Genomic DNA, 12,268 nt, shown 5'->3' with positions numbered 1-12,268 from the left:
TAAGACAGAAAAGTCTAGTATGAGAGTGTTAAAGGGTTGACCATAGGTATCACCATTTCGGCTAGAACTTGACATCCTAAAGCGATTAAAACTCTTTCAAGACGAAGTGAATGCCAATTTCATTGATGGGAGTCAGTTCTTTGTCTTCTAGAGAACCGACTCACACCCTTAAAACTTTTTAAGGGCGCGAGGAAAATGTGGCTGAAACTGATTTCGTGTTCTTTCTTTCCAGACCCTGACCAGACTACGTCTCGCCTCTCACCTTGTTGTTGGGATTCTGATTGGACTCCTCTACTTAAACATCGGCGACAAGGCTGGCAAAGCGTACAATAACGCAGGCTGCCTGTTCTTCTGCATGCTCTTCTTAATGTTTACGGCGCTCATGCCGACAGTACTAACATGTAAGTATACTACGTGTCTCGAAAAACAAGTTCAAATTTTGATTCGTCTAGAAAAACAAGTTCAACTTTTGATTCGTCTAGAAAAACAAGTTCAACTTTCGATTCGTCTAGAAAAACAAGTTCAACTTTTGATTCGTCTCGAAAAACAAGTTCAACTTTTGATTCGTCTAGAAAAACAAGTTCAACTTTTGATTCTCGGCCTTCAGTTATGCATTGGTGACAAGAAAAGGGTTCTGCTGAAAGTCATTTCATCTGACATGTTTAAAGTACTTATAACTGAATGTCTTTTGTTTGTTTTCAGTTCCAACAGAAATGGGCGTCTTTGTAAAAGAGCATATGAATTACTGGTACAGCTTAAAGGCCTACTATCTTGCCAAAACTATGGCTGATATGCCCTTTCAGGTTAGTGCATTACTTTTACCAGTAACAGCTTCTGGTACATTACAACCCTGGGTCCGAGTATTACATGCCAAGTCTAGCTTCTAAGTTATCTCGTTATCCTGAATTCCGAGTCGTCTTGGAAAACAGAGCTCCATTGCTTCAAAGACAGGATAATGTTCTAATTTAACATGCGCATTTGGATCTGGAGTTCTTGGAGAAATGGATAGTTGAAGTATCACAATGAAGGTTTTGTCCGATAGGCTGCAATAAATGACATCCGCAGCCGCAATCAGTCCTTTGGATTAAAACACCGTTTGCCACAAAGATCTTAGAAAGCCACTAATTTACGTATTTGTCCGAGAATTGTCCGCAAAAAGTCGGAGTTGTTTGAAAGGAGTCGGAGTTTTTCCTAAACCATTTTTATGTTATTTTCTCTTTTAGATCATCTTTCCCATAGTGTACGGCAGTATTGTCTACTGGATGACGAACCAGCCCAATGACTTTGTCCGCTTTATCATGTTCCTGACCCTGTCGACACAGACGGCACTGGTGGCTCAGTCTCTCGGTTTGCTGATTGGTGCTGCAACCTCTCTTCAGGTAAATCTTCTTCTTCTTCTTCATCATCATCATCAGCATCATCTTTATCATCTTCGATATCTGTATTCGAACCAAAAACGGTCTACTCGAATGAGTCGAACACACTTGAACGCGTTCGGGAGCCGTTCCCGTTCCCAAATCCCTCACAACCTCGGATGCTAGAGCAGCGGGAACGAACTGAGAACAAAGATGGCGGACAAGGACAATTCGTCCGCTCCCCAAGTGTATTTTTTGTGTGATTTCAAAACGAAAATGATATCTTGTAGAGCTTTAACCCGCTCTACAACTAAAGAATGATAATGTGCACTTGTACGAATTGAATTTTTAACATAATCGACAAGCTGCTAACAGGAAAATCCATTTCATTGCGCCGTGTTTGTTGACAAAAGTAACTTGCCGGCCGGGTTTTCTCGCGAGTGCTATCGTGGTCGAGACTCGGGAACCTATTCGGCTGTTTTCGGTTAGTTGTGGAAGGATGGAGAACAGGGAGTCGAATCCACACCATGAGCAAGGCTTTTGGCCGAAATACTTTACAGTAAATGTCTCCTTTGTTTTTTCAGGTTTCTGTATTCCTGGGACCAGTCACTGCGATCCCTATCCTCCTCTTCAGTGGGTTCTTCGTCAACTTTGACACCATTCCCAAATATCTACAATGGCTTTCCTATGCCTCATATATAAGGTACGTATTTTCCAAACATCTATAGTTACCTTCCAATATCTCATACATAAGGTGTGTCTGGTTATTCAGAAAAAACTGCCTGTCTTTTAAAGTTGTATCTGAGATATGGACGCACAGAAAGTATCTACAATTTGTTTTCAAGCAGGTTTGGGCCCATTTCCGACGAAAAATATGGTGTTTTGCCAAGGACCAACTGCCCCCAGGACCAAAAAATACGACCCTATAACTTCATGCTTTCGATAAACATGACGTGCAAGAAAATGTTCTTCTTCCCTCTTCAGATATTCCTTCGAGGGCACCCTGCAGGCCATATACGGCTTCGACCGCGACCCTCTCAGCTGCGAGGAAGAGTACTGCCACTTCAGCGACGGGAAAGACGTCTTGAAGGAGTTGGACGTGGAGAGTTCAAGATTCTGGCTGGACTTCGTCGTTCTCTGTATCTTCTTCATCCTGTTGAGAGGAGGCTGTTACATTGTGCTGCGATGGAGGGTGAAATCTCAACGGTAGATCGATTGGTTGCTAAGGGAACTGTTGAGGTTGATTGGTTCCTAGGGAACCGTTGCCGAGTAACCAAGATTCTGCACTGGACTTTGTCGTTCTGATCTTCTTCGTGCTTTTTAGAGGGGCTGTTATATCGGGCTGCGATGGAGAGTGAATCTCAACGATAGATTGATTGGTTGCTATAGGAACTGTTGGGTTTAATTGGTTGCTAGGGAACATTTGCCGAGTATCCACGATTCTGGTGATAAAATAGTTCTTTCTGGTCATGTGAATTTCATGTTTTCTTCTGCAATAGTTCCAATTTGGCGAAAATCATGCCTTCTTCTGTACAGGTGGATATCTGATGACGTCAGGAAAATGTGTAAACATCCTGCGCGCGCATCACAGCAGCTCTTCCACATGGTTTTCATCGAGAAAAGCTGCGATAAATTGGTCCCCTGTTGATATTTCAAACCGATGGTGTACTGTTTAGCTTGCTGGCGGCCAATAAGTTATGCGTGACGTCAGAACGACGGCATTTTGTAAACAAATCCATCTAATGATGGTGACGTAATATGGATCGGAAGTGGAGGAGTTTGCAAAAGGATGATGAACTACAGAAGGCTTTCTGACTTCTACATTTCAGGAGCTATAACTGTACCATTTTATCTTACTAGTCATTAAGATTTTGGTATCCATCTCATAAAATGTTTAACATTAACTTTCTTTTGCACGAAGCAATGCAACATGATGAGAAGTTTCAGACTTACTTTTAGATTCTCAATCATAACAGAGAAAATGTGTGTTTTCCGAGAGCTGCTATAGCTGTGATGTTTTGTTGCCACCGAGATGCGTTAGTTGCCTGGGTGTTGTGTACATTGCCATGGTGATGCATACATTGCCGTGTTCATGTTAGTGCAAATGGATTAGATTGCTGATGTACAGAATACATTTGCATTGATAATGTATACTTATGCATTGCTTATGTATTTGCATTGCTGAAGTATACAATTGCATTGGTGATGCGTACCTTTTCATTGCTGATATGTAGATTTGCATGGTGATGTTTGCATCTGCATGCATTGGTACGTGATGTACACATTTGTATCAGTGATGTGTACATATGCATTGGTGACGTATACATTTTCATCGGTGATGTAGAAGTGATGTGTATATTTGTCGTGGTTATGTAACTTGCCTTGATCAGTGATTTACAGGTACCCTTGGTGATGTAAACGTTGCCAAGGTGATGTATACATCGCCTTGATGATATATATATATTAACTTATATTGATAGTGTATCGGTTGCCTTGGCAACAGCTTAACACATCTCACTAAATGGTAATCGAAAATGACCGTGTATGAAATGATAAAAAGATGTGTTTTTACTGTCTATGAGTTCCATGGCTGATTATTTTGCCGAGGTATAGGCATCTTGACCAAGCGTTTTATTGAATACTGTGATTGGCCACCTATTGGCAGATATTAGAGACACTTTTATAGAATAAATGTCACAAGGCCTCTTGCTCCAAAAAACTTCATGTGTGTAAATATATTGTGATTGAGGGCCGTTCTACGTCATAATCTCTGCACTCAGCAATGAGTCAGGTTCTTTGACAATCTGACCTCCATAATTTTGGAAGGGAATATGAGATTTCGAAAAGCATTATATTCTAATTTCGAGTTTTCAAGCAAATTAATGCATCTTTTTCTATCGCAATATTCCGATCTCAGACATAGTGAAGTACAAAAGACACTTACTATCATTAATCCCGAGTAGGCCTTTTCGGATCAAATGGGTACAAGAAAAAGCGAGGACTTTTGTTACATGTCATGTCATATGTACTAAGTATTGTTGGTCTGCGTTGTGAGACTAAGTACCACTCGGCCTATCATCGACGCCTTTAGAGGGGAAACATTCTAATCAGACACAATCTTTAAACTTGGATTGAATTTTAACATGGCGGTTGTACTTCAAAACTGCTGATAAGACTGACAAAGCGTCAACTTCAACCATGTTGCACAATGCCACCGCTTCAAGTTCTGTTTTGAAAATCACAAGTACAAAAAGCAGTAAAAAGTGTGAAGTGTGTTCTTTATTGAAAGCGTGAATAAATTTGCGGTGCAATATTCGAGACAAGTATACTGTATTCGTACATGTACATAGTGCGGTGATTTGATGGTACGTTTGTAATGGGTGATATAAATAAAGGCTAGCAAATGCTTTTACTTCAATTTTGTACAGAAAGGCCAAGTGTAAATGTACATGCTTTTATCTAAAACTCCACGTACATTTACACTTGGCCTTTCTGTACAAAATTGAAGTAAAAGCATTTGCTAGCCTTTATTCATATCACCCAATGTCTCGTGTTTTCAAATATATGAGCAATATCAGATGGTTTTGATTTTTGAAATGCGTATGGCCTCAGTGAATTGTTGTTTTGGATTTTTTAAAGTGACTGTGAAGGAGTTTAAATGGTTGATAGTAAGTTAGACATGAGGTGTCGAAACTAGTGATCTTTGTCTTCGTGGTTTGTTATCGTTTTAGTTTGAACAGCGTCTGCCAGGCAAAAAAATATCTAACGTGGATAATCTATATGCCCTTTTTGTGTGTGTGGGGGGGGGGGGGGGGGGGGGTTGGACTGAACATTAAAAGCAACGATTTGGACCCATTGTGGCGGCCTCTTTTATCAACTTCCGGTCGCTTTTTAGCCAATCAGACGGACTGCATGTACTCAATCATGGCGCTGCCTTCAGCCCCGGACAAGCATGATAGCTGTCTTCTGATTGGTCAATATTGATGCCTCATTGCTTCGTGGAGAAGCGGCAAATACAAATTTTGTTGAAAACTCATGACATCACATACTTAAGCAGAGATTGCTAGCAGAGACAGTTGTTCATATATCAGGACCAAACACTTCCTTTGTCTTCTTCCTTAAAGGGACAACTTGGGCGTGCGATTGAGGTGAAATTACCCCTACTGGTGGCACCATGCACCGCCACATGTAATGCCACACAATTCCTGATCTCTCGTTTTTGTAATGATTTCCGCAAGTTGAGGCCGTCGCACAAATTTCATGTAGGCCAACGGTTACATTCCGTTCTGTAAGACTTTTCAATGATCCTGTTTGGAGCAGTGGCGGCCCTGCTGGAAGCCATTTTTGTCTGGAAAACCAACATATCTCATGCCCTTTTTGTCCCTTTATGTATACCATTATGATTACTGCTATTTTTTCCTCTCTCTGCTCTCTTATTTAAGTACAGGCAGGCCCTGTAACAGTGCGTGTACTAGTGATATACTTGCTTTCTCTGCCATTGCTTTGTAACTACATGTACGTAAAAGTAACTGTATAACGATAAGGTATTACATAAACTGTAAATACACTTTGAATACAAGTTTGAATATGGCATATTCATGTATTTATTGCGTAACAACGATGACGATTATGATTTGTCTGTGTCTTCAAGAGCACTGTGCGGTTGAGTCGCCACTAAAGGCAGAATGGTCCCGATACTGCCCCAGGTATACCTTTCGAAAAGGTTTTTCAATTTTCAAATCCAGATTTTATCGTTGGAAAATGGTGGCAAATTACCATGGTGTTTTGGAACGGTAACGTAAGTTTACCATGGTGAGAATCGATTTTACCATGGTGTTTTGGAACGGTAACGTAAGTTTACCATGGTGAGAATCGATTTTACCATGGTGTTTTGGAACGGTTACGTAAGTTTACCATGGTGAGAATCGATTTTACCATGGTGTTTTGGAACGGTAACGTAAGTTTACCATGGTGAGAATCGATTCCACAGTGATGAGCCTGGTAAAATGATATTCACAACCATTATGGTGAATTCAGCCTTTACCATGTTTACTACGGTGATTTTTTTTGTAAGTTTGCCCATCTTGTGGTAGCAACTTGTACTATTTGACACAGAAGTCATGTTTGGCTGATATAGCCGACAATTTGAAACTGTGGTATTTTTAAAAAATGTGATTCTTCGGGTTACAATGTCACATTCGATACACGTAAATCAAAGAGTATTTACCAGAGACTTGTCAATTGCACTAGAACAATACATGTACATAGCAGCACCAGACAGATTAGCATAATATTTGCATCAGTAAGTATATGTAATAAATGTGGTGGTCTTTTAAGTCGCACAACAATGCAATTATGTCTTCGTAGTGAATATATATAAGATTCGTTCCATACGAACAGCTAATTGTAACACAAAAGGCATAGATACAGACTACTGCAGGCCCGAACTAGATTTATTGATGACGTCAATCTGTGATTGCCAAGACAGGCCGCCATCTTGTTTCAGCCATTTCAAGATTCTTGGTGAAAATACCAGAATCATCAACCCGAATCAATTTACACACACAGTACGACTCAGTCGACGTGAATATACACAGTGCACGTATAATAATAATAATACGAGTCTTATATAGCGCATTATCCAACTCAAAGCGCACGTGATGTACATTGCCTGTAGCTTGTGGGTCAGTTGATTAAGATCTGAGCAATCTCTAATATGCGGCAATCTCAAGCAGCAGCGATCTTTTTCCTGTTTACGGGAGCTCCGAGTTGGCCTGTGTATCATTAACATTATTTGAGGTCCTGTGTCACGTGTGTACATTTGTACAATGTAAACTACAATGTAAATATGCTGTAAACATTGTATGGCTATGCGCTGTATCAGGTTCATTGTAAAATAAAGTGTAAAGTATCAATATCAACTCATCGTCTGTTTCAGTGACTCTATTGCCATGTTGTACTCTTCACCCCTGCGCAGTGGTTGAAAGAGGCATTAGGCACGTTTCGCAGCCCTTACGAGTACGTACAAGGAAGGAAAGTGGTCTCATGAGGTCATGTACAGATTCATTCACGTGACACTCTTAAATCATGCTGCGATCATATCGAGTTCACGTTTTCACATGTGACATGTCACTGTTCGATTTTCATGCGTGAAATGAAGAACGAACAAGACATTTCCAAAGAGCGGGCTGCATACGATTCACGAGGTCCGTTTTCACCCTCACCTCGTGTTTTCAAGTCTAAGCCAGTTAACTCGTGACAAGTGAATCATGGCAAGTGCCAACATGAACCCAATGTATCTCCGGTGTAACAGTAACAAATACCCCCTGGAAAAAGTGTTCGGCCCTATTGTATTCTGCAATATGGTTCTATAGAGACCCTGACCGTCAATAGCTCAGAGATTGAAGCGCATAATAGAATCCTTTGTTTCCCGGGCATTCTATCCTAGGACATTTTAAACTTCTTCACCGGCCTTGCTCGCATATTCGAATTTACGGGCGAAAGCCCGATTTGGCGTAACTTACGAATAGGGGATCCTTTGCTGCGAGGGAAACAAGTACATAGTTGCGCGTACACCACGAAATATTGGTGGGCCAATTGCACGTACACCACCATATTGCCGCGACAAATTTGGTCCAAATTCGCCCGGCTTGTCAAAAGCTCGGCTTTGTCGTGGTATCGGCAATTAGCTAGTTAGATGGTTTGGCGACAGGCGGCGCTTTCGAAATGGCGCTTTCTGCTTATTGTTTGCCGGATTTTATAACCAGCTGCAGCGCTGGTGTACGTGGTGGATTTTCGATGGTGCGGCATTGGTTCGCGAACCAAGATTGGTGGTCCATTTTCAGGTGGTGTACGTGCGGCTTATATGTTTTTATCGTTCTTCCATATTTAATCTTATCAAGGCGCCAAAGGTTATATAAGTGTTTAATGCGCTACAGGTATCCTTTTTATCAAAACCACAACATTTTATAACACCTTGGCGACTTAAAATTTGATAAATGACCATTGTAGTTGAACCGCCATCTTGCTGAGAATACAAAAGCTTAATCCCACGCATTCAATAACTCTGTAATAAATATTTACGTTGGATTAAACATTTGGATTAAGATATAACTTTACAGTCGATAGGGAAATAAAAGACTATATGACACATATAAAGTAACTCACAAGAAGTCAAAACATATATAATATGTTTTTATTCCATGTTGAATATGCCTTATTGATTTAAGTAGGCCTGAATTTAGCGCAGTCTGTGATTTTAAGCCAGGAGCAAGACCTATGCATGTTCGGTGATTTTGGATATTGCCAGCAGCGGACAAGGTAGGTGAGAACTACTCCGAGCTTGATACTTGCAAAATGGTTTTTAGTGTTGTGTTTTAACGGTGTAACACCTTGTGGATGTAACCATATTTCAGTGTTTCTATACAATAGATAGCTAGAGAGATCATGACTTTTCCATTGGGTGAAGCAGAGAAAATGTTTTAATCTATCATTCAGCGTCTCCAAACAATACGGGGAAACACTCGGACACGGGAACACTCGTTGATAGAGAGGTATCAGCTAAGGGAGGTTCCACTGTAATAGGTTTTGATTAACGTGCGTTTTTTTCGCTTCAGGAGGTAGTGCAACACGATATGATGACCCTCTGTCTCCAGTACCAAGGCTGATCAAATCAAAATAGGGTAAAGAGCGGACTGGCTCAGAACTTGTTATTGGATATACGCCTGGACTACAAAAGTACGACATCAGCTGATCCTAAAGCAAAATAAACACGACATGAGAGGAATCAAAGACTGCGAATGGCTCAAGGGAGAGAATTGCACCCCAAAGATCCGAGATTTCGTCTTCCACAAGAAATCGTTCACGCACGAGGTTACGGTCCAACAGGACTCTTCACCGCGAGGTAATGTATATTACACGGCCCCGCGGCACCTGTCGTCGGCGAGTGTCGAAGCAACTCCCACGTCAACTTTCCGACGCGAAGTTGGCATGACTTTGCAAGACTTTTCGAACCACGATAACACTAGGTCACCTCGCGATAGGGGCGTCAGTGCTTGGTCGGCCGCGCCGCCTGGTGGACAGCCAAGAACACCTGCTCCATCTCACAATCCCCTGGAGGAGCAGAGAACTTACAAAACGTATGCGAGTTCTGAATGGAAGGCTTCTGATCACAAGGTTGAGTACGATGACCTTCTTCAGGAACTAGATGACCTTCAGCGCAGTTTAAGCGATCCAGATTTAGACCTATGTGGCCTGCAGTCACCAACAAGCCCTAAGAAAAAGGACTCGCCAATTCCATCTGACACGCCTTATGAATTGAACTCCCATAGGCCTACTCCGGATCGCAGAAGGGGTTTCACTTTAGAGAAGCCTTCAAAACAGGTCAGCACGTTTTCTACCAAATATACTAAACCTGCTGTCTACGTCAGCAATTTAGTTGTGGCGCGTACCAAACCTGCACAAAACGTCAGCACGGATTCGGCTACGTATGCAAATTCTAATGTCTACGTCAGCACTGCTAGTATCATGCTCTCCGAGAATGAACACATATTTTACCCAAAAGAACGTGAAGAAAATGACACAACGGAAGCAAAAATGACATCATCAGATATGGCGCGACTTCAGCAGGTTCCTGTTGCTACCAAGCAGTGGAAAGTTGAACCCGGAAGGCAGATGGCGCGATTAGACGATGTTGACATTTCAGACTGCGTTTTCTTTCCGCAGTCAAGCCCGGTGTTATCGGGAAACGTTGGTTCGTTTTCTGTTGGAAATCCTTCCACCAGTTTCAAGAAAATGGACAATGGTTGCGATCGAATAGCCAGTTCAACTCCGTCCACGTCCACAAAAATAACATATCCAACCTCGCCTAACAAGGTTAACCTGATTCTGCTCCCCAAAATGGCTGACGGAAGTACTGCAGCCACATCGAGGCTGGCAGCAATGCAGGGAAGAGCCAACCGAAAGCTTTCAGTAGAGACATGTCAAGATTTGGGCGTTGACCTTGACATTGGCTTTGAACCCAAGGTCAAGGACGACAAACTAATGTTCGAATCAACATCGGAATCGCCAATTACAACGGAGATGCCCCATGAATCGAGAACTGACACCAATATTTCCCGAGATTTTCCTGACCTCGAGTCCCCAAAGATTCTAAGGTCACTCCAACTCAAACTGGACTCGTGTAATGACGTCACAACCAGTGGTGATTTCCCCCATGCGCGCACTCCATCTATTGAGAATTTGGCTCATAGCATAATCCAGGGAATAAGAACGAAATCGGCGAAGAAATGAAACAATTCATGATGAGAACATCGAAGTTCTCATTCATATTATAGAGGAACCTTTTGCCCCCCCCCCCCCCCCCCAAGCATGATACAATGGTTACGACACTATGCCTACATAACCCATCTTGACCGGCAATGTTTTGAGGTCGCTAAATCACTCTAGTGGTGACGCAAACGCATGTGAGTCAGGATGACAAAAAAACTGGTAAATAAATTTCAGAGAAACTGAACTAATGCAGTAATGTACGGCCTGTAATGTACATGCACAAGTACGCATATCTATTTAGTTTTATACTATTATGTAAGTGCAAGCTCTAATGAGCTCACACAATGGGTGATATGAATAAAGACTAGCAAATGCTTTTATCTAAAACTCCATGTACATTTACACTAGGCCTTTCTGTACAAAATTGAAGTAAAAGCATTTGCTTGTCTTTATTCATATCACCCAATGTGTTTGACAGTCCTGGCTGCTCCACCGTGCTGCCAACATGATGAGAGATGAGATGGTCACAGCCAGGCCACATCAGTCTTGGCTGCGCTGCCAAGTTGTCAACATGGTGAGAAAGATGAGGAAGTCACAGCCAGGCCGAATCAGTCCTGGCTGCTCCACCGTGTTGACAACATGATGAGAAAGATGAGACGGTCACAGCCAGGCCACATCAGTCCTGGCTGCTCTGCCAAGTTGTCAACATGGTGAGAGAGATGAGACAGTCACAGACAGGCCGAATCAGTCCTGGCTGCTCCACCGTGCTGACAGCATGGTGAGAGAGATGAGACAGTCACAGCCAGGCCGAATCAGTCCTGGCTGCTCCACCGTGCTGACAGCATGGTGAGAGAGATGAGACAGTCACAGCCAGGCCGAATCAGTCCTGGCTGCTCCACCGTGTTGCCAACATGATGAGAGAGATGAGACAGTCACAGCCAGGCCGAGTGTTTGGCAACACTCGATTCCTGTGTAGGAAATTTACTGGTCCCGAAAACGCATTATTTCGCCTGTGTGGCCCCGCGGTCGGGCCTCGTATAATGTGGCAAGTCCGAAATATTCTCTCGAGAAAAGAAAGTGTTTCTATGAAAGTACATTAATGTCATTATTTGCATAATATGATGACTGAAGTAATGTGTGACATATTCCCTGTGGCTGTGAAATACACCATGAGGCGGCTATGATACCTGATTCGTTGCGAAACATTAGACTTGGATTCAAACGTTATGAGGCCACCCAGTCCGTTTATGAGGCACGGGCCCTGACCGGCATGGACCGAGATCAAGGAATGAGTTTTACAAAGATAAACAACCCCATGTGAACTTTTAAAGCGCGGATGGATAATGGATAACATTCTCTTGACTTTGTGGGATCTGCTAAAGGACGATTACAGTATAGAGTATTGCAGTTTTGAATATCTTTGATAAGTTTAAGTGCCGTGCAATTGCATTCATATAACTTCTTCAGTCGAATACATCTTAGACTCGGGTACATGTATATGGATTACAATTCGTCCGGTGTTTTTGGGCCACCCTGTATAGAAACTGCTTCATCCAAGAAGATTTTTATCGGGCTGATATTTCAGTCTCAATATTTGAAAGCGTTTTGACTCAATTCCTTTAAAATGCGTTTGCCCTGGATGC

General features: G+C 42.2%; 1 protein-coding gene across 5 annotated transcripts in view; it reads left to right on the top strand.

Annotated features, from left to right (window-relative positions):
• LOC135502037 (ATP-binding cassette sub-family G member 4-like) overlaps positions 1-7,276 on the top strand; it is a 33,698-nt gene extending 26,422 nt beyond the window's left edge. For all 5 annotated transcript variants that reach the window (XM_064794490.1, XM_064794492.1, XM_064794489.1 and 2 more), the window contains 5 exons: positions 233-401; positions 703-803; positions 1,224-1,379; positions 1,940-2,058; positions 2,340-7,276. In XM_064794490.1, coding sequence (XP_064650560.1) covers positions 233-401; positions 703-803; positions 1,224-1,379; positions 1,940-2,058; positions 2,340-2,565 — 771 coding nt within the window. In that variant the 3' untranslated portion in view covers positions 2,566-7,276. The remainder of the gene's footprint in view (positions 1-232; positions 402-702; positions 804-1,223; positions 1,380-1,939; positions 2,059-2,339) is intronic.
• The last annotated feature ends 4,992 nt before the right edge of the window (positions 7,277-12,268 follow it).

This window comes from Lineus longissimus, chromosome 18, assembly GCF_910592395.1.
Source record: "Lineus longissimus chromosome 18, tnLinLong1.2, whole genome shotgun sequence".
Classification (NCBI taxonomy): Eukaryota; Metazoa; Nemertea; class Pilidiophora; order Heteronemertea; family Lineidae; genus Lineus; species Lineus longissimus.
Note: the sequence above shows the minus strand (reverse complement) of the source record. Positions and strands in the feature narration are given on the sequence as shown.